General features: G+C 41.5%; 1 protein-coding gene across 2 annotated transcripts in view; it reads right to left on the bottom strand.

Moving 5' to 3' along the window:
- Window positions 1–22,500, bottom strand: part of igsf21a (immunoglobin superfamily, member 21a) — a 461,351-nt gene that overhangs the window by 12,977 nt on the left and 425,874 nt on the right. The window contains exons 7-8 of one of the 2 annotated variants that reach the window (XM_017716473.2): window positions 13,259–13,359; window positions 4,077–4,269 (exon numbers count right to left, since the gene is read on the bottom strand). In XM_017716473.2, coding sequence (XP_017571962.1) covers window positions 4,077–4,269; window positions 13,259–13,359 — 294 coding nt within the window. The remainder of the gene's footprint in view (window positions 1–4,076; window positions 4,270–13,258; window positions 13,360–22,500) is intronic. The other variant, XM_017716474.2, reaches the window with a different exon arrangement.

Below are 22,500 nucleotides of genomic sequence, written 5' to 3'. Positions count from 1 at the left end.
CTATAAAACTTTCAGACTTTAAACGTTTTCATGAACTTTCAATTGTTCATGTTAATTATTACTTAGTTATGGTGTAACTCTCCAGTAATTAGTAATTAAGTGCACTCTTAACTCTTAGTTCATACCTTATACGCTCTTCTGTGCACTAACTACTGCTTATTACAGAGCTAATAAACTGATAAGTGTGTTTACTCATGTAAGGAAGTAGCATAAGCACTAATTTGTACTTTTGAGACTTTTCCCCACAGTCCCATTGTCAGGCAATTAGTTTACCAATTTACTGTAATTACTTACTCATAATTCTCACTTCTAACTGTACTATGAGCTAATGATTAAGACTAGACTACTTACTGAAATCTTGAATTCGCTCGGCTTGTTTTTGTGTCCCTCAAGTAAAATTTTCTACCGTTTAATTAAATTGAGTCCTTCATACTTGCACATCTCAATCAATTAAAGGTTCGTTAGAGGTCCGAGAGTGGGCATTGCTTCAAAATGAACCTTTTTGGCGACTTAAAATACATAATAATATGTTTATAAGATAACAACATGATAGATACGGTCAATCTGTGCACATTTCACATGTGATTTTGAACAGGTGGCCTCTGTTTTAGGCCGAGCAAGTATGAGACACTAAGCATCACACCTGTTCTTTTAAAAATGCCATACTTCTACTTATTTCTTCATATATCATATCTACTCAGGAGATCCTCTGTCCTAGAGACATCAGGCTCTTCAACTCTTCCCAGTGGGGCCAGAAGAAGAAGGGAAGAGGGAAGAGGGAAGAGACTGAATCTGAATCTCATGCTAAATCACAGGTTTATTCTATCTATCTGCTCATGTGGACACCTTACTGTAACCCCTACTGAGCATCTTGCACATCTGGACACTCCACACCTGGACACTTTATTTCAGGACCAATATCTGCACATATTTATTCAGTAGTGTCATTATTGCACTGCCTTGTTCATCTCAGGTTATAGATCTTATGGCAGATTTTGGTATATTCCTGTCTGTTTAAATGCCTGGAGATGTTTTTTTGTATTTCTTCTTCTTTTTATATTGTATCACCCTTATTATTATTACTGTCCTGTGTTGTGTGACTGATACTGCCTGCTGAATTTCCTTCAGGATCAATAAAGTATCCATCCATCCATCCATCCATCCATCCATCCATCCATCCAGATTTAGGAATGCCTTTCAACGGAGGGTCAGTAGAGTGCTGTGATTCACAGTGTAGTGTGTACAGGCTTCTCTCAGTCTGGAATTTGTAGTATAATTAGAATATTAATTGGAGGTACACGAAGTGTTATGAATAGTTTCTGGAAAATGTGATGATAATTACATTGCAGTAGCCTGGCTGATGACTATTAAACAGCTCTAACGCACACGTGCAATCACACTTATCAGTTCATTAACAGTATTATAAGTAGCAGTTTATACACAGTTAATGAATAAATAAACTATGAAATAATAAACTAAGCTACCAGTAAACCATGAAGTCAATTAATAATTTCTAAGCACACATTCAGTTACTAAGTAATGACTAATGTGTAACATGAACAGGGAAAAATTATAGTGTAACTCCAACTGCGTTTCAGCCACAGCACCATTACAACACGGTTGGGTGGTTTTTCCTTATCGATCAAGCCAGGTTAACATTCATAGAGGGTGACAATTAAGAATTAAGAATTAAAGAGTTCCCTGTGGAAATGCAAGCTTGCTAGCTCGCTCACTGGAGGCTGCGAAGGCGAAACTACAGCAAGAATCTCTCAATCAGCATAACTAATGCTGTTCTTTACTTGACCATCAGTTGTAAAGTAGTAAACAGAAAGGAAATGCATTGACAACCCTGACAATAACGGCACACAGACAGCACTAAAAACAACCAACCATTTATTAATTTTATTATTTACTATGCAGATTAGGATAAAATACCTTTGAAACTATGTCTGTAGATTCTTTATGGCATCTTATTTGTTGTTGACCAGTGGGTTTTGTCCAAAAATCAACAGGTATGTGCAACTGGTTGGTAGAATGTAGTGGTTAACACCTCTGGCTTCTACGCTGTAGACTGGGGTTCAGTGCCCCACCTGGGTAAACACCCTACCCTATACCAATAATAGATCTGGGGCGAGACTCCTAACACCACCTTCACCTTCCTGTGTACAACGATAGAATTGTAAGTCACTCTGGATAAGAGCGTCAGCCAAATGCCGTAAATGTAAAAATGATCGTGTGAAACTTGGTAAAGATGTATTCAGCTAAGGAAACTCATTTCAGTGATGAAATATACATTTAAGCCTAAGAGGGAAAGTGGTTGTCATGCAAGTAGTTTTTTCATTAAATAACACCATCGTCCACTGAATAAAAGATCAATCAGGGGGATTTAGAGACAACCGAAGTGGGAAAGTGAATCTCAATGTGGGTTCATTTATACGGGCTCAGGTGGAGTCAAAGCAATTTCATCTATTTGCAAAGCCACTTTGTTAGAACTACAGATTTAGGACCCCATTCAAGGACAAGACATTTACAGCAGGGGCACACTGATATGGAAACAGTGGGCTGATGACGATTCCCAATCGTGAGATGGATGTGAAATATATAGAATAATATATAAAAGAGTCGCAATATTGAAACAGCATCATAAATTATGAAAAACTAAAACAATAAAATTAGAACCCAAAGATGCGCAGCTGAGAAATTTGAACTGAGAAATTTTATTATTTGTTGAAAGACATTTTTGCCTATTTTGAACTTGATAGTAACAACATTCCAAAAAAGTTGGGATGGAGGCGTGTTTACTGCTGTGTTTCATAACCTTTTAACAGCACTCTGTAAGCGTTTGGGAACTGAGGAAACACTGCTGTAGTTCTGAAAGTTCAGAGCCTCATTTGTCATTTTTAATTTCATAATGCAGCAAATGTTCTCAGCGGTGACCGGTCTGGACTGCAGGCAGGTCAGTTTAGCACCCGGACTCTTTTAATACGCAGCAATGCTGCTGTAATACATGCAGAATGTGGTTTGACATCATCCAGCTGAAATAATCAAGGCCTTCTCTGAAGAAGACGTCGTCTGGATGGCAGCAGATGCTGCTAAAACATGTATATATCATTCAGCTTTAATGGTGCCTTCAAGATGTGCACACCACCCATGCACATCACTAATGCATCTCCATGCCATTACAGATACTGACCTCTGAACTGTGTGCCGATAACAAGCTGGGTGCTCCCTCTCCTCTTTAGCCCGGAGGCGTACATGACTCCCCCACCCTCCCAAAAAAATGTAAAATTTAGATTCTTTGACTCCAGGACACCCCGTCTAACTCAGCTCAGTCTGATTTGAATGAGCTCAAGCCCAGAGAAGGTGGCAGCGTTTCTGGAACCTGATTCTATCTGGTTTCTATTTTGCACGGTAGAGTTTTAACTTGCATTTGCACCACAGACAAAGTTTTTCATAAGTGGTCCTGAGCCCATGCAGTGATTTACACTAAGGAACTGTGTCTGTTTTTAATGCATATAAAATTTGTCAGTTTCAACATTTTATGTGGGTTTAAATGATTTGCCCATCATTGCATTCTGTTATTATTTACATTTTACACAACGTCAACTTTTTTGGCAGTGAGGTTGTGAACATATTCTAAAGTGTAGTCACAACTTCATAATAGGGGTTGAATAAATTATTATTTCTGTTATTATAAAGTGTTTCCAGTGGCTTTATTTGTAGAGCACTGCTCTTCACTGTTAGTAATGAAGATTCTATTCAGGTGCATTTTTCGTTCATCAAGGTACAAACAGTGTAAACGTTCCCTCAAAGCTCCAGCAGTGGTTCTAAGGTCTGAATGTGGAGCTTAAATCAGGTTCTCCAGGTGAAAAGTTGGTGTTTGTTCCTTTTCCTAACCGAACGAACTTTGTTTTTGAGTGTATAGGGTTAGATTTAAGGTTAAGTGAGTCTTGTGTCCTTAAACTACTGGCCAAGAGCATTGGGCCTTAAACATATGCTGGTGATGGATGCCGGCGTCGCACTGCAAATGGATATATTTCAGCTGGCTGTTGTTTGAATGCTGTGGACGAACTCACCGAAGACAATGAGGCGCATGTGTGTGTCGGTAGATCCCAGAGGATTCTGGGCTGTGCAGCGGTACATGGAGCCATTAAGTTCAGCAGGGACTCTCTCCAAAACCAGCTCCTTCCCGTCTCTCTCCATACTGCCGTCCAGTAACCTACCGCCCACTCGTGTCCAGGTGTAGAGGGGTTCAGGGAACACCTCATTCTGTAGGAAAGAGTGTGTGTGTGTGTGTGTGTGTGTGTGAGACATAGAGCAGAGAGTCAGAAAAGGACTAGAGACCATGCTTCAGTCTGCAGCCAAACATTTCCTGCATGCAGAAATACTTTCAAGATAAAAAGCGTCCAGAGGGATGGAGGCATCCCATAATATCAATAATACAAAGCCGTGTTTCACCACACTTTGGTAACTTAACAGAATGAATAAATCATTTGTTTAATGCTGGTTTTCTCCAAAGGTTCGACATATTTCAGTTAGCACGGCATTTTTCCCCCTCAGTCCTTTTACTGAACTTTAACTTAAGAATTCAATCAATAATCGAGACGCTTCCCTGTAGAGGAAATCAGAAGGAGTCTGCTTATTGTAACTCCACGGCCTCTTCGAGCCCATTCATTGCCGAGCACATTCTCAAGCATTTACTATGTTTACATGCACACAAAAGGCTCAATATCGGTATACAGCCTGAGATAACGGTGGCCTGAAGCGTTTATTACATCATGCTGTACGAGATGCTGCAAACGAAACCTAATTCTATAGAAGCCAGATATCATTTATGTTTGCATGTGCTCAAAGTTACATTATATAAATGTAATATAAAGGTCTTCTACCAATATATCTACCACACAGGAAAATGACCACGTTCTACTTGGCTCCATCAGCGCCTGCTGAAAAATGGGCTCATGCAACCAAAACAAGCTTTAGCCAATGTTCTGCTTCAAAAGAAAAAGTAAAGAAGGAGAGTTTGGAGCCGTTTGTGTCTGAGGACAAGAAGGAAACATGGAATGCCCATTCTCAGAAGTGAGCTGGAGGCAAGTCATTATGGCCATTATGCAGGTCACACTGTATGTGGACCAAAGGTTGGGATATTATGTTCTAGTGACTGCTTTTTAATTGGCAGAGAGTACCGGAACTTATGGGCTGTCTTTGGTCAAGAAGGTACAAAGCCACATGCATAAATATGGATTTATACCCTTTCAATAACAGCCTCCAGGCAAATGGGAAGGCTTTTTTTTTTTTTTTTTTTTTTTTTGGGAACGTGTCTGCGGAAATTTGTGGTCATTCAGTCAAAAGAGCATTTGTGAGGATAGGCAGTGATGTTGGATGAGAAATTCTGGCTCAAATCGACGTTCCAATTCTTTATGGACTTCACTTTGTGCTCAGGACAGCGGCTTTCCCAAAAGGCCTGCCACAAAGTTGAAAACCCATAACTGTCTAAAATGTCTCGATGAGCTGTAACATGAACACTACCCTTCACTAGAATTAAGGGACCCAGACCCTGAAAAACAGCCCAGAACATTATCCCTCATCCCTTTTCACCAAACGTTACTGTTGGCTCTATGCAATCCGGTAGGCATTGTTCTCCTGGCATCTGCCAAACCCTGATTCATCTATGGCGGCGTGCTTTACACCCCTCCAGCCGACACTTGGCATTGTGCATAGGGATCTTAGGCTTTTTTTTACAGCAGCTTGGTTGTGGAAACCCATTTAATGAAGCTCCCAGTGCAAAGTTCTTGTGCTGAAGTTCCTTGCACGGGCAGTTTATAACTCTATAGTGACTGATGCGACAGATGATGGGCGATTTTAACATGCTTCAGCTTCAGAAAGCTTGGCAGTGTGTTTGTTTTTAAAAAGGAAGAAATTTCCTGCCTAAATTTTGTTGCCTCCTGAAGTGGTTTGCCTCACATTGTAGTTAAATCACGCTGTGCTAGTGTGCATGTAAAGAGGGCTATTATTAAACTAATCTGTTATACAACTCCAGTAAATATGTTGGTTCAGTCCAGTTTCATAGCGTTAAGCTATTGTTCACATGTAAACGCAGTTTATTGGGAAAAACAGAAGGTTTTTTTTCACAAAGCAAAGGGGTCCATGAAAGGTTTGGGGGTCAGTAAGAGGTACAGGCAAATCACAACAACTAGACACTTCACACAATGGCAGAGAATATTTATTCTATGCCTTTTACAAAGGGAGGTTTGTGAGGCATTGTCTGTGTCTGGAAGCCCGCGAAGCAAACCAACAAAAAAGCGCTATTTTAAGCACATGCTGTATGTGAGTGTATCGTCTCTCCATCATCTACATTAGAAAGTGCGTCTCCGCTATACTTTGGATGTTCACTCACTGGACACTTTATGATCTCCACTATATACTGAACTGTGCAGAGGTCAGAGACTTACCCTAAAACAAATACTGAGCAATCATTCTTCAGCTTCAGAAAAGAAACCCAGAAACACATTTAACAGAAAATCACACAGAGGCTTCAACAGCTACATATAGCAGTGTTTCATGTGGCCACTCTGTCTTTATCACAGCTTCCGTTCTGTTCAGGAGATTTGCTTTGAGTTTTTCAAAGAACTCTGCAGAGTTCAGTCTTAGAAGTTAGTTGCACTTTCACACTTCAAATAATCTCAAACACATTTAATAAGTTGAGGTCTGGACTCTGGTGTGGCTATTCCAATGTTTTGAGAACACCAGAAGCTTCATTGTTTGTGCATGTCCTTTTCTAAGTGAGGCTTCTTGAACAGCTACACATCCTTGAAGACCCATAGAGCTGAGTCGTTTTCTCACATTGGAAGGATGGACAGAAATGTGGGTTCATCTGTCAAATATGAAAGTTATGAAAATTGCTGAAGCTTTAAGAGCTCCTTTCACTGGAACTAAGGCGCCGAGCCCAACTCCTGAAAACACCCCCACACCATGATCCCCCCTCCACCAAACTTTACACTCGGCACAATGCAGTCAGACAAGTACCGTCTCCTGGCAACCGCCAAACCCAGACTCCTCCATCGTGATTGGTCACTCCAGCGAACACGTCTCCACTGATCTAGAGTCCAGTGGCGGCGCTTTACTCCACTGCATTCCACGCTTTGCACTGCGCTTGGTGATGTAAGGCTTGGATGCAGCTGCTCGGCCATGGAAACCCATTCCATGAAGCTCTCTACGCTGTTCTTGAGCTGATCTGAAGGCCACATGAAGTTTGGAGGTCTGTAGTGATCGCCTCTGCAGAAAGTTGGTGACCTCTGCGCACTATGCCCCTCAGCATTCGCTGACCGCTCTGTCATTTTACGTGGCCGACCACTTCGTGGCTGAGCTGCTGTCGTTCCCAATCGCTTCCACTTTGTTATAATCCCACTGACAGTGGACTGTGGAATATTTAGTAGTGAGGAAATTTCATGACTGGACTTGCTGCACAGGTGGCGTCCGATCACGGCACCACGCTGGACTTCACTGAGCTCCTGAGAGCGACCCATTCTTTCACTAATGTCTGTAGAAGCAGTCTGCAGGCACAGGAGCTCGGATATAGGATGGGGGAGTGAACACTTTTGGAAATATAGTGTAGATCTAATCTCCTCAGAAATATCTCCTGAAAATGTAACTTGTACTTAATGACCATTTTGACTGGAGATTAAAACCATGAAGGGTGGTCTCTGACTTCTGCACAGTCCTGCAGGTGTACAGTTACTGACTGTAGCCCATGTGCTGCTGCACGGTTTGTCAGCTGGCCTTTGCCTCACTCCTCATTGGTCAGTTTCTGACCACACGACTGAGTATGTCAAGCACAGCAGTGTTGCTGTGGCTTTTATACATCAGTGACACTGCCTGGTTGAGAGACTCCACCATCCAAAAACATCCAGAGTGACTCTGTGGTCAAGAACTGAACACCGATCAAGGACTAGAACACAAATTGTCTAAATAGATAAGCTACAGTCTCCATCTGTACACCGGCAAGGTGGAGATACAAGGTGTTTCTGACAAAGTGGCCAGTGTGTATCTGCCTTTGAATGTGTTAAAAGTCATAGTAGGACTATTCGCACCCGTATGCATGGGGTGCGTGATTCAACCTATAGACATTACAGCCAAATTTCTCTTGCAGCCTTTGCATCCTGAAATATTTCTTTAGACATGTTGTAATTTTCAGAGATTGAACAGGACAGCGGACTGCAGCAAAAGCCTTGATAAGAACAAGCTGCTTGTGTTCTCTAAGTGATAAGTGACTAGCTATCACCATCCGTCTGGCTCAATAGACTTGTCTGGCCCGGCTCTGTGACCTTTGAAAACGACCGATATAAGAGCATGGCTCAACTACGTGTCGTTGGACTTCCACATTCACACCTTGACAGCAGTGAAATGAGTTTGCGCTTGCTGGTGGCATCAGGTCAGATAAAAAAGAAAAACATGGTGGAAAGGCTTGATGGAAACCTTTCTGTCACGTATCCCCCTTTGGCTTTCACATAAATTGGATTAAGAGATGAAAATAAGTAGAAAATTAATCTGTCAGAGAAGTGGCCTACCATCCTCATATATAATAAACCATTAGTGTATAAGGATGCACCAATATGGAGGTTCTGGGCTGATAATGATAACTGATCATTGTCTTATCCATGCTCTGCCCATAAATGTGGCCTTTCAAAGAACCTGCAGAGCAAGACTGGACAAGCTTTACAGCAGAAGTGTCCGGTTTTATCCTCAAAGCCACAGCGTAGCTGCCGGCTTTCATTCCAGACAAGCAGGAGCTCACTTGGTTCTACTTGTAGTTGGTCTCAGTTCTCAAAGAAATGATCAGGTGGTGCTCCTGCTTTGTTGGCTGGGCTGCTTCACAGAATGTTGATACAAAATCATATCCATCTTAATATGTTTAAGCTGGAATTGAGATTTGATAAATGAAACTAAGCAGGTGGATCACACACAAAAAGGTATTTTGACACTAAGCTGGGTGCTATAAGTTCTCATTCATTTGAATAAGATATTTTGGTCCAATATCCATAAAGCTTGTAGAACTCTTCAGTAATTCAGTAAAAACGCGATGGGATCAAACTGCCAATTCTGCCACTGAAGCTGACAGATGGTTGGCAGGTATCATGCTGGGTGATTGTGACCAGAGATGTTCACAAGTATCTTTATGTGAATCTGAATCAAGTCTCTGTGGTGCGAGTGGAGTCGCGAGTCTCTGAGGTGCGAGTCAGTGTGGAGTCTTGAGTCTCTGAGGTACGAGTCAGAGTCTAGCCTTGAGCCTCTGAGGTGCACATCAGTGTCGAGTCTTGAGTTTCTGGGGTGCAAATTCAAGTCAAGTCTCAAGTCTCTGGAATGTAAGTCAGGTAGACTGTCAAGTTTCTGGAGAGCAATCCAAGTTAAGTCAGAGTCAAGTATGTCAAGTCAAGTCTCTGAGGTGTGATACCAAGCGGAGTCTTGAGTCTATGAGATGTGACTCAGAGTCAAGTCTTGAGTCACAGACGTTTTGGGTTGCAAATCTGAGTCAAGTCTCAAGTCTCTTGTATGTGAATACGAGTCAATTGTCAAGACTCCGAGGTGCACATCTGAGTCAATTCTCGAGTCTATGAGGTGCGCATTGGAGCTGAGCATCAAGTCTCTGAGATGCAAATCAGAGCTGAGTCTCGAGTCACTGGGATGCGCAGTAGAGTTTAGTATCAAGTCACTGAAAAGTGAGTCCGAGTGGATTCTCGAATCCCTGGGTAGTGAGCCAGAGTCGAATCTTGAGCCTTCGAGATGCGAGACAAAGTGGAGTCTCTGAGGTGGTAGTCCAATTCGATTCTCGAGTCTATATGGAGGCAGAATCAAGTCGATCTCTAGTATGAGTCTTTTGTAGACTGCTTCAGTCTCATTATCAGCTGCACTCGTCAGGTTTGACATGATGGAGAATAATGAGCCTCAAAAAATCTTCAGTCTGAAGGACAGAACTGAAGTGCTACAGGCAGTAAATATAAACAATAAATAAAGTTAAATATAAATATAAATAATATAGCTGAAGTTTAGTGACTTTTTAAGTAATGTGATCTGAAACATACAAAAAGCTTGGCTAGATGAACTGACAACTAACGCCAAGTTAGCTACTACTAGTTTTGCCTCTTCACTTTAAAAGCCATATCTACTGAGGGCAGCTCTTCATTCTACCTTCCAGACCTCTTCTATAATGAAAAGCTCACTATGTGAAGCCAAATAGAACCTGATTCTGCTATGAGCTGTAAAGAGAACGACATTGCAGAAATTCCTGCTGTTTATATTCCCTGATTTCTACCTCCAGGAGAACACCTCTGGGGAGTTTTTCCTTTAACCAGCTCCACTGAGTGAGCTTAACTACCTCGCCGCTTTAGAGTAACACCCACGTTTTCACACTTTCCCTTTTCCGAAAAGGTGGCTTGTACGGATATATAAAAAAAAAGAAGCTGACATGAAAAATTTAAAAAGAGTGCGTCAAGTATGTCAAGTCAAGTCTCTGAGGTGTGATTCCGAGTCTTGAGTCACTGAGGCGTTAGTCCGGGACGAGTCTCGAGTTTTTGGGTTGCAAATCCGAGTCAAGTCTTAAGTCTCAAGTCTCTGGTAAATAGTAAATACAAGTCAATTCACGAGTCTCTGAGGTGCGAATAGGAGTGGAGTCTCGAGTCGCTGGGATGCGCATTAGAGTTTAGTGTCAAGTCACTGAAGTGCGAGTCCGAGTGGAGTCTTGAACGCAAAAAATGAGGCTGACATGAAAAATTAAAAGGGCATTTTGCATCACAGAAATTATTACGATTGACAAGATAATCCCTCGAACAATTCAGTTTTACTGTTTACTGTGTTCTTTTGTTTGTTGTTTTCTTCCTCTGGCTTAATATTTTGTGAGTCATAAGTCTCTGAGTCAAATCACGAGTCATTTAAATGTGTGTCTGAGTTGAGTCTGAGTCAAGTCTCAGTCAGATAAGCATGTGATTTGAGTGTGACTCAAGTCTGAGTCACTGACACGAGTCCCCAATACTGGTCACAGCTGTTTTGTAAATGTTTACGCATATACATAATGTTAGGAAGCTAAACCAGGGGCGTTGAATTGCAGTGTGTTGTTTGCATTTGTCTATGTATACTTTCACTGGTATTCCTGTCGGGATGGGGAATCTGAGGTGGTGCTGTTATCCACTATACTTTCCACTTTAGTGACTGCAAAACTAATGAAAACGTCCAACACAAGTGACTATAAATTGTGTATTTACACCAGAATAAATACACCAGACTATGAAAATGCTGTATATACACCAGAAATTGGCTCTTATTCCAATCAGACCAACTATAATAATAAAATTTTCCATTTTTTGGCAATAAATCATCCATCTACCAACATATTGTGCACCCCTATCAACACGGTGGTCTTACGTCTTAAGAAATCAACGAAGGGGGATACATATTTTTTTTTTATCCCTTTATGAAATAGCAGGGAGGGGCAAAATTGCATGTACTGTCAGTGATCTTATCTACGCTCGAAACCCAGGGCCGTGATCCAGTAGAGGATAAGGGAGAATTCCTTCGTATAAATTTGTCTTTTGCACAGCCCAAATTTCAAGAGTGCCAAATTTGGCTGGACGTTCCAGTCAAGCCTGTTTATAGTGACCATTCTTAACATTATTTAGAAGGAGCACTTCAAATATACACATACACAGTCATCATTTGATCAGATGAATGGGATGTAAGTTGTGAATCCGTCAGATCTACTGCCTGAGCCCCAGCCAGTCGGCCGCTGCCGGAGCACGGCACTTCAGCTGTAATAATAAAGCAACAACAATAAGTAATAGTCTAATAAAATCGAATTGGCTCATCATTCGCTGACTCATGACTGTGTAAATCTACAAAGACGATTTAAAGGCAATGGCGTATCCGTCTCCTAAACTCCTTCTACCTGAATGGCCTCGACTAGACGTGCCTCTGAGTCATCGCTGTCACAAAGACAAGGGCAGAATCGTTCTCAAAGCCATTGTTTTATTCTTTTTTGGGGCTGGCTTTGGCAGACAGCGATAGTTACACTAAGACAAATCTGCCGGCTTGACTTCCTGACGGGAGTCTTAGAGCAGGTAAGCTATAAATCCAGCACCTCTGACAGCAAAGTGCTAACGGCTAGCTTCGCACATACAGCTACATGGCTGTTTGCTTAGCCAAAACCAGCCGGTGGAATACCAGGCATCAGGAATTACACCTGACAGCTGAGCAGATGGCTGGTTTGTGTTTCAATCAGATGTTGTCCTGCCTTGTGGCAGGCATAAAAAACAGCAAGCAAACACAGCAAGAAGTGCTAAATTAGCAATACCTAGTTATACCTAGAACGTCTGAACCATTCCATAGTAATTCTTTTAGACTATCCTGGTACTAACGATCTTATTACTTAAAATAATTACCCAGTACTTTGGAATTTATACCTTTCTATTATCTGGGCAGTACCTAGAACCTCTGAACCATTCCATTGTAATTCTTTAGACTATCCTGGTACTAACCATCTTATTACTTAAAATAAGTACCCAGTACTTTGGAATTTATACCTTTCTATTATCTGGGTAGTACCTAGAACCTCTGAACCATTCCATTGTAATTCTTTAGACTATCCTGGTACTAACCATCTTATTACTTAAAATAAGTACCCAGTACTTTGGAATTTATACCTTTCTATTATCTGGGCAGTACCTAGAACCTCTGAACCATTCCATTGTAATTCTTTAGACTATCCTGGTACTAACCATCTTATTACTTAAAATAAGTACCCAGTACTTTGGAATTTATACCTTTCTATTATCTGGGTAGTACCTAGAACCTCTGAACCATTCCATAGTAATTCTTTTAGACTATCCTGGTACTAACCATCTTATTACTTATAATAATTACCCAGCACTTTGGAAGTGATGGAACCTAAGCATGTGATATACTATCATGCTAAATTGTAGCCACTCACTGTTTTCTGATGCTATGCTTGTCATTAATCTTAGCCTTAGGGACATGATTTGTCACGTTTAGGCAAAAATCAGGCCTTTTTTTTATCAACTAAGGACATCCATACAGCAGTAGAGAGCGAAGAGGCTTGAGCTCTGACTGATACACATGGTATATTGCCCTTTCTGTAAGAATGGCCACTATAGCAACCAGATTTCACAGACTTAACTGCACACGCTTGGTTGTGGCTCCTCATATCCAAGACTGAACTTGGCCCCGGTTTCGTGAAACCCCATGCACTTACCCCTGGAGATCCTACCTGGAATCCTTGGACAGTGATGCGCACCGTGTCCCCTACCTTTGCCCTGGTCGGGGTCATCAGGAGCTTGGGGCCTTTCGGAGCCGCTGCGGAGAAAAAGAAGACCAAGAAAAAGAGCAGATCAACAGATCGTCATCCCTGCTGAAGTTGGATGGCAGCCAGTTTTGCCCAAGAGTATTATCAATTAAGGTCACGGTCTTGGACATTGAGGTCATTGTTGGGGACTCTGGGGATTCCTGCTTGCTTTCATCTGAGAAGCTGAAGAGGATTTATTCCCCGAGAGAGACAAGGAACTAAATTGGGTAGATACTCATTACTGGAGGAGAAACAGAGCGTGTGAGGCAGAGTGTGGAGGTAGCGAGATAAGAGACAGTCCGAGAACTAATTCCCTTGTCTCGTACGGACGGAAGCCCCCAGATGGGTTTAATTTGGTCCCTGAGAGAGGCTGAGTGTGGAGACAAAAAAAAAGGAGAGTCATATTGTGACCTTCCAAGACACCGAGTGATTTCTCCTGTGTACACAGCAGGGAGATAAGTCTCAGGTTCTGCCTGTGTCATGAAAGCGAGAAGCTCGGCTAGCTTCAAGCGGAAACTCCCACCGGCCGCATGGTCATGGGATTTTATGGGAAAGGAGATTGAAAGTTATTGAGGGCTCCAACTGGCACAGCTTTAACTGGTTCTGCATCGTTTGCCATGATCGCCAATTTCCACTCACACACCACATCACGTCTCACAAAAAATGAGGTTTGTGGACCATATGTTAGTGCTAATACATAATTCCAAGGCTGAGCTTGGTAAATAGGAATTGGCTTTGAAAGTGTATGGAAAAAAAAACCATCTCCCATTGCGGCCTTTCTTTGGCTGCTAGTCTCAGTGAAGATAATCCAACTGTTGAAAAGTGTTGGAAACAATGGCTAATCGCTCTTTCATCAATCAAGTCACATTCACGTCCGGCAAAGCTAATGAGGCATCTTCCGGTTTTAGTCAGTTTAACGATTACGCCCTGCCGCTGCCTAATGGATTATGATTTCCACGCTCACATCTGTAATGGCTCCTGAGAGCGTGGCTTTCACACATATATCAAGTCACGGGCAAGACACCACACGAAAATATGAAGACACCCTTTTAGGAGGTCCCGATTTTCTTTTTTCATTAGAGAAACGAGCACCGATATTAGCAGCGGACGGACTGGCGAGAGGGACTTTGAGAGGCGAAACACGGGAGAGATTAAGAGCTTGTCGAGACATGAATCACGAGTCGATGACTCCATCGATTTTTCCCTAAGAAAACTGTTGAGAAACACAGGCAGGGCGTTGATATGGATGGTGCTCCTGATGGAAGGAACAGGCACTCAGAAACTGACCCTGGCCTTTTTTTTTTCTTCGCATCAAGTGGCTGAATTAAGGGATCAATAGAACTGGATCGTCTACCCTGAGCCTCTGCATTGAAGGTGAGAACAAGTCGCTAGCCTGTGATATTTACTCACTACGCTGCGTTTAGCCCACAGCCCTGCCAGCTCTGGCCATCTGCGGCCATACATCACAGCATGGCCCGCACCTACGGGGGTATTTCTGAGTCCCGCTTGTGACAGAAAGCGTCACGGAGAAGCTGGCTGTCGAGGATGGAGACGATGCGATGCTCAGGAACGGTCCGGGCCACCGTCCAGCAGGAACAGTTGGCAGCTCGCGTCATCACCTTTGATTACGGCGACGCATTCTGCCACGGATCTGCCGCGGAAAGCAGGGGGAGGGGAGTTCCGCGGCCCAAGGTTAACGAACACAGCAAGCGGCACACGCTACCATTTAAAAGTTGGAATCACTGCTCAGTGGTTTGGGATCTGTTTCACGATCTATATGTTCAAATACTGTGCAAGACAGGATAAAATGACACCAACACTGTATCCAGAATGATGGATTCTGGATTATCAGAGTACCTTCTTGATCCTACAGGGAAATTATTATTCTAAAATCTGAGAAAGAAAAACACATTAAAAGTTATAATAGAACTAATATCCTGATGTATCATACTGGAACGGTAAATCGAGTAACGTTTTCAATATTATAAGCGCTTTTTTGTTGAAGGTACATTTGTAAAGTACCATTATATAAATATGTGTATTATAATATGTTCATATTTTGCAGCTGGGCTTCAAATATTCAGCAGTAAGCTGTAAAACAATGATTTAGAAATGTTAAACAGAGCTGTGGACTGTCCTGGAATGAATTAAAAGGCAGGGAACGTCTTAAAAAGAACGTATAATAGAATGAAAATGAAGAATTTATATTTTGAAATATTGTGCAAAGTTATTAGTGCATTTATCTTTTAGTTGATCTTAAAATCTAATTGTAATCAGGCTAAATTATGTCAGCTACTGTATATAATTAAAAGTTACCATTCTATTCACTTTTCTAAATTTCTGTGTTAAGATGAAAACAAAGTCATTCAGAGTGATTTGACGTGAAACTTTTCATTACAGAGTCGCAAAGTTCAAAAGCCAGCATCTCTGATGGTGTGGGGGGGGTGTTAGAGCCCATGGCAGGGGTAACCTGCACATCTGTGAAGGCCCCATTAATGCTGAAAGGTACATACAGGTTTTGGAGCAACATCTGCTGCCATCCAAGCAGCGTCTTTTTCAGGGACGTCCTGCTTATTTCAGCGAGACGATGCCGAGCCACATTCTGCACGTGTTACAACAGCGTGGCTTCGTAGTAAAAGAGTGCGGGTACTAGACTGACCTGCCTGCAGTCCAGACCGTCTCCCATTGAAAATGTGTGGCGCATTATGAAGCTCAAAATACGACAGCGGAGACCCCGGACTGCTGAGCAGCTGAAGCTGGACATCAAGCAGGAATGGGAAAGAATTCCACCTACAAAGCTCCAACAATCAGTGTCCTCAGTTCCCAAACGCTTATTGAGTGTTAAAGGAAAGGTGATGTAACTCAGTGGGAAACACGCCCCTGTCCCAACTTCTCTGGAACGTGCTGCAGGCATCAAATTCAAAATGAGGGAATATTTGCAAAAAACAATAAAGATTATCCGTTTGAACATGAAATATCTTGTCTTTGTAGTGTGGTCAATTGAATACAGGGTGAAAAGGATTTGCAAATCATCGTTTTCTGTTTTTAATTATGTTTTATGCAACGTCCCAACTTCACTGGAATTGGGGTTGTAGAAAGAAAAGAAAAAAAATCATATAGAATGATCCACATTTTTAATTCAAGAGGTGATTCCAAACTTTTGACTGGTAGTGCGGAAGCGAGTGGAGAGCTTGACCCAGCTTGGCGTAAAGCCTTCCTGATGAACACAGCTGGCCAATCTTTCTGTCCTTATTTGATCCTGTCCACTCGACCAACTGTGCCCCGGCCTAATCTCCTGCACATTACCTATCAGAACATACTGTCACTGTGGATTAGATGAGGCTGAATGTGAAAGGGATTGTCTCATCTAATTTATGGGGACGGTCCTGAGGATAAAGGTTTATGGCTGAATGAAAGGAAGCAGCTTTAAAAAAAACAGTGTCGTCAGATTCTGGAGTTTACACACAAAAACATTCACACATATGCTGCCACTGAACATTTAGAAATACAATCATATTTCATCACTGTCTAAAAAAACAACACACAAGCAAACAATATCTTCAAAATGGCAACTTTACAGGAAAAAGCAAAAACATTAACTTCTAATGAAACTCTAATGATTTCATTCTAAGCAGTTTTGTCACATTTCTATTTAATATGAGGTAAATGACAGCTATGTTGCTCAAATGATAAAGCAAAAAAATGGGAAAAATGTAAATACTATTTTTTTTTTTTACAGTGACAAGACGTAACAAACTAGATAATAATATATACTAAAAAACCTAAAGATGTTTACTTAAAAACAAATATTATAATAAGAACACATTTTTAATAAAATAATATTGTTCTTTTCCATTTCTTATTTACAGGGAAATTCCGCCTATTTTTGGTTTAATTGTGAAATGCTTGATTGTAGAGAAACTTTCATTACAGTGGTGGTGATAGGAACCAGGGGTCATGATGTTTACAACATCAGAGCAGCCAATTTATTATTTAGTTATAATGTCTGACTTGAGTAAAATGAAACTTTCAGACAAAACTGCTTAAAACAAGTTTAAAAAGTTAAAAACAAGTTTCAAAAGCTTTGCAGCTTTTAAAATATTATCACATCCGTCTCAAAATGAGAAATGTAAGTTATATTGGCAATATTTGAGATGGTTTTACTAGCTAAGAGCAATTTCTTCCATTGTAATATGTAAACAAAGTATGTTTGATGGGAACTGCTCCATCGTAAAAAAAAAAAAGAATAAATAAATAAATTAAAAAAACTTGCTGAGACACACCAGTGGTCATAGGAACCAGATATCGAAAGAATTTTAATGCCTTTTTTACACTAAATAGTAACAAACACATTGGTAATGGCGTTTACGGTGGTTCTGAGATCAGCATTTGGTCGAGAGGGACATTCAGACAAAGAAAACATTTTTCAGTTTTTGTTTCATATAAACTGAAATAAAAAAGGCCAAATTCTGCTCTTAAAACTGCCGTTAAAAAGTCTTTTAAAAGCATTAAAATGCATTAAATGTCTGGTTCCTATGACCATTACTGTGTCTTGGCACAATTTTTATTTTATTTTTTATTTTTTATTTTTCAGTGGAGCATTTCCCATCAATCTGACTGTGTTTACATAATACAGTGGAAAAAAATGTTATTTTAGCTAGTTAAACCATCTTAAATATTGCCAATATGACTTACATTTCTCATTTTGAGACTGTTGTGATAATATTAAAGCTGCAAAGTTATTTAAACTTGTTTTAAGCAGTTTTGTCTCATGAAAGTGTCTCATTTTACTCAAGTCAGGCATTATTTCATGAAGTAAGCTAAATTAACAACATTATTGCTTGAACAAGTGTCTAAAGGAATCCAACACTTTCACTTGATAAAACTACTACATAAAAAAAGTAAAATGTGCAGAAATAAGTTAAATAATATTGTTATTTATATGATATAAGTATATATATATATATATATATATATGATATCAGTAGTATCATGACCTCATTATGCAGACATTTTGAAAAAATGTGGTGGATTTCCACCAACATTTATTGCCTCATCTGTCTTCAGCACTTTTGCAATATGATTGGTTCTGAATAATTCTCACTGGCTGTGTTTACATGCAACAATTTTGCCAATCTGATTGAACACAGTCAGATTACAGACTGAGGTGTTTATTCTCACTTTACTCAACAATCTGATGTAAAATCTGTAATCAGATATCAGGTAATCAGGTAATAAGTAATCAGATTCAAAATTATGTGCACACGTAAAGAACCACTTAGTGTAGCCGTTACCATGACAACCAGCATCACTCTGAGTCCAGTCAGAGTGAGATGAGCAGCAGTGAGCAGTGATTGTGTTTTTAACTGCTTTAAAATGACGTCAGACTCAGGAAAACGTCCTTCACACGTCCTTATTAAAGAAGGCCGAGAGGAAGACGTCGTGCTCTGAGACGCATAAGCTGGACGTCCGTCCCACCGCCGTCTTTTAAAGATCAGAGCATGAACTTCGTCTCCTCTGCAGACCAGTTTCTGCTCCGCCGTGTTGAACGGTATAAACTCTCACTGTGACGCGACGCTCATGCAGAACGGACTGAAACTTTCCGATAGGGAATGTAATCGGATACAGACGTTTACACGGATATTATTCTTCTGTTTAACAGATTATTTACAGGCTTACCCACCTCGATCAGTCGGATAGAAAAAGTAGACGAGTCTATTCTGAATGAGGTGTGGACATGGACGTGCTCTATTCTGACTGAGCTATTAACCGGCTTATTAACGGATTATTAGGCTGCATGTAAATGTGTGCAGTGTTATTTCCTGTGTATCATATTTTTACCACTTCTTTTGAGCAAATGCATCATTTAAGAATCATTATATTCACATATCCGCAACAAAGCTGGCTTTATGATATTGAAACCACTGATTCCAAACTTTTGAACACAGAGATACACCCTCATATCCAGGCACACACACATCTCAGCTGAACATCTGCGTCCTTATTATCACTCTTCGGTTGGAGGACTGCGTGTGTAGGCAGAGATCATCACTCTGTTCGAGCTCAGAGATTAGAACTGATATTTTTTTCGCTGAATCAGAAACACCTTGCCTCCATGCAAAATCCTCACCGCTGAGCCGGGGTTTAATTATGGAAAGGCACCGGCTGGATGGGCCGCGTGCTTCGGATTTGACTGACGGCCAGCGAGTCCAGGGCTTTAAGCCCAGTCACGGCGCTCCGAGATGTGGAGAAAGCTCAGACCGAGCCGCCTCCATAGACCAAACGCGTCCATTTACAGCCCTGAACAGGCCACGGAGCGTGAACATTCAGCGAGTGCTCTACAACGCTGGACCATTTCAGGGCTGCCTCCAGCTCGTGTGGAAATAATAAAAAAGATGCAAGATTTATTACTCGCGAGTGTCGCTGCGACTCGCTGTTTCATTTCCTGAGCAAACACGCGCGAGCGAATCACAAGTACTGATGTAAGTGCCGATATAACCAGAACGGCTGAGAGAGTGAGAGAGTGAGAGAGTGTGAGGGAGGAAGAAAGAGAGAGTGAATCTGTTTCTTAGCAATACGAATCGGCTGTAACCCTCATAAGTTGAGTTACTTTTGTTTTGCTATGCGATTCATATGTTCTTACATCAACACATACCTCTAACTCCCACCTTCATCACATTCTATGGCTTATTATACAGTAATAACATGCAGACTGACCCAGTTATCCTCAAGTTCTAGAATTGATTGTTTTTGGGATCGACTGCCAGCCATAATCAGCTCTCTACACCGTGTGCACACAGAGCGAGAGGTGCTTTGTCATCACCGTCTAGACAGCCTGTCTGAAAAATACACCCTTTCACAGCAGACATGGTTCGTCCAGCCTTATTTTACCTTAGAAAACGTGGAAAACAAAATAAAACATTAAATTTGGAGCTTCAATTAATCGGCTGAAAGGTTAGGGTAGCTTAATTTAGCTCTCAACAGCGCTGAAGGTCCTTGTCGTTCATGCCATCAATCATGATGTTGTGTCGTTATTAATAACGTGCTATTTATTAAGCCAGTTTTCTGTCCCCTCTTTTCCTTGATTTTTGAAGTCACGAATCTAGAAACATTTGAGCTGAATCGATTCTTGGAACCGATTGCTATTACTTGGAATCGGAATCAGTGTCTCCTTCAAAGTTTCTAGAACCAAACAGCCCCAGGGAAGAATGGAAACCTGGACCCAGCTGTTGGTCCTGGGCCTTAATTGCACAATTATGCAATCAATTAGGTTTATGATAAATTTGCATGCTGTGTTGACAGGTTCAAAACCGGCTTCTCCGTTTCAGGGTCAAGCAATGACAAAACTGTGAGAAGAAAGAAAGAAGGGAATATTTTCTTCTTTCCACAAAAGCCGACTGTATGTACAACACCACCTTTTCATCACTAGCACTAAACCACCACATCACTGATCTGATAAACGCTTTTTCTGCGGTAGGACTAACACTTGGTTGCAGCTTAGGTCAGCGCATGTGTTACTGCTGTTGGCTTTACCAACAAGCGGACAGTTTATTTATTTATTTGTTTGTTTTTGTTAAAGGGCAGGACTTTCCCCATCAAACCTCATTCGTTTTTTCAAGCGGCGCATCATCTCCTCCTTCATAAAGCTACCACTTTCCATGGTGGAGCCCAGTGAACCCACAGGGTCAAACAAACAAAGTATGAGTTAGTCAGTCAGGGGGCTTTTAGAGACACCACCACACGATACCACCAGCTCTAGAAGGGCGAACGCTTGCACAGGCTTTCCCAGAGACCTGTGAAGCTCCACTGCATCTTTTTGAATGCTGCTAGGAGAACATCAGCCACCAGTCCTGTTACATCAGCTAACAGACACACGTGCTGGCTAGTATCATGCTGTGATGGGGGAGACGGAGTAGCCGTCTTATCCACCGAGAGCGGTGATTCCCAGCATCGCCAGGGATTGAGCACAACATTAAGACGGCTGCGCCACTCGCAAGTTGCAATCACCTCTGATTGGCTGAACTGACTTAGCTTTTACTGTGCGATCTGAAGGAAAACCAGGGAATCAGCAGCCGATTATAAACCTGTGTTCAGCAGTCTGAACGTTCTCCACAAGGGGGAGCTATTAGCACTCATATCTCTCACACCAACAGGATCCCACTAATGCACATGTGTTTGTGGTTACAAATTACATGCATGTAACATAAAATGAAGTATTTGCTGTTATAAATTGTGTGTATATGATTACGCATTAAATATTCAGTAGATCATCGGTAGTGACGGGGCTGGCTTTTATTTTTTTTAACACATGAGCATCTCTTCCCTGCATACAGGCAGGTTTCCTAATCTGCTAGAGCTAACACAGGGTTCTCACTGAAATACATTAAAGGAACTGTGTTCTGCCTCAGCCTCTCCTACGCCGCTGGCCTTATCCGTCCCTGCCAATAAATGTTATCCTGTGTCATTATTGTCACAGCAGATAATGTAACATGTAAATATTCCGTGCAAACATCTAATGCAGCGTATTGCATCACCCCGGCTTGCGTCTAACTCAAGCCAGGTTTTCCAGATGCTTTAATTTTAAGCGTGTTCCAATTAAAGTCAACAAATGCACATTTTCTGTTTGGTATTCTCAAGGCCATAACAACGCAGAGCTCTCCAGCCTTCGCCTTAAAGAACCCAGCTACTGTTAAATTAATGCCTTGAAAAGCTAGGCTGAAAAAGGCTCGTCAAAATATGAAAGCTTTTGACAGTTAGCAAGCCCCTGTTTCTAGGCCTTCACTCCTGCGAGTTCATTTTGCTCCGTGTAAGTGCACGCCTTCCACCGCGGCTCCGGATTCATAGCTCTGCCCTCTCGGGGCATGACTTGAATCAGTGTGGCCTTGTTTCGCTATGGGTGACATTTTCATGTGTTATTTTGCATTACACTCGGTGGGAACTGTGGGAATATGTGTTGTAGAGAACAGCAGGAGGCCAACAGAACCAAAATTCTGGAGCTCTGTGAGAGGGGTTAACGCAGAAAAAGCAGCTGATATGTCACCCAGCGGGGGACTCGGCTGTGCCATTTTCCACGAGCTAAGCTCTTCTGGAGATCCTCTATCTCCAACACTTCCACTTTACGGGTCTGCGCTTTTTACTGCCTTCATACTTTA

This window comes from Pygocentrus nattereri, chromosome 21, assembly GCF_015220715.1.
Source record: "Pygocentrus nattereri isolate fPygNat1 chromosome 21, fPygNat1.pri, whole genome shotgun sequence".
Taxonomy (NCBI): Eukaryota; Metazoa; Chordata; class Actinopteri; order Characiformes; family Serrasalmidae; genus Pygocentrus; species Pygocentrus nattereri.
Note: the sequence above shows the minus strand (reverse complement) of the source record. Positions and strands in the feature narration are given on the sequence as shown.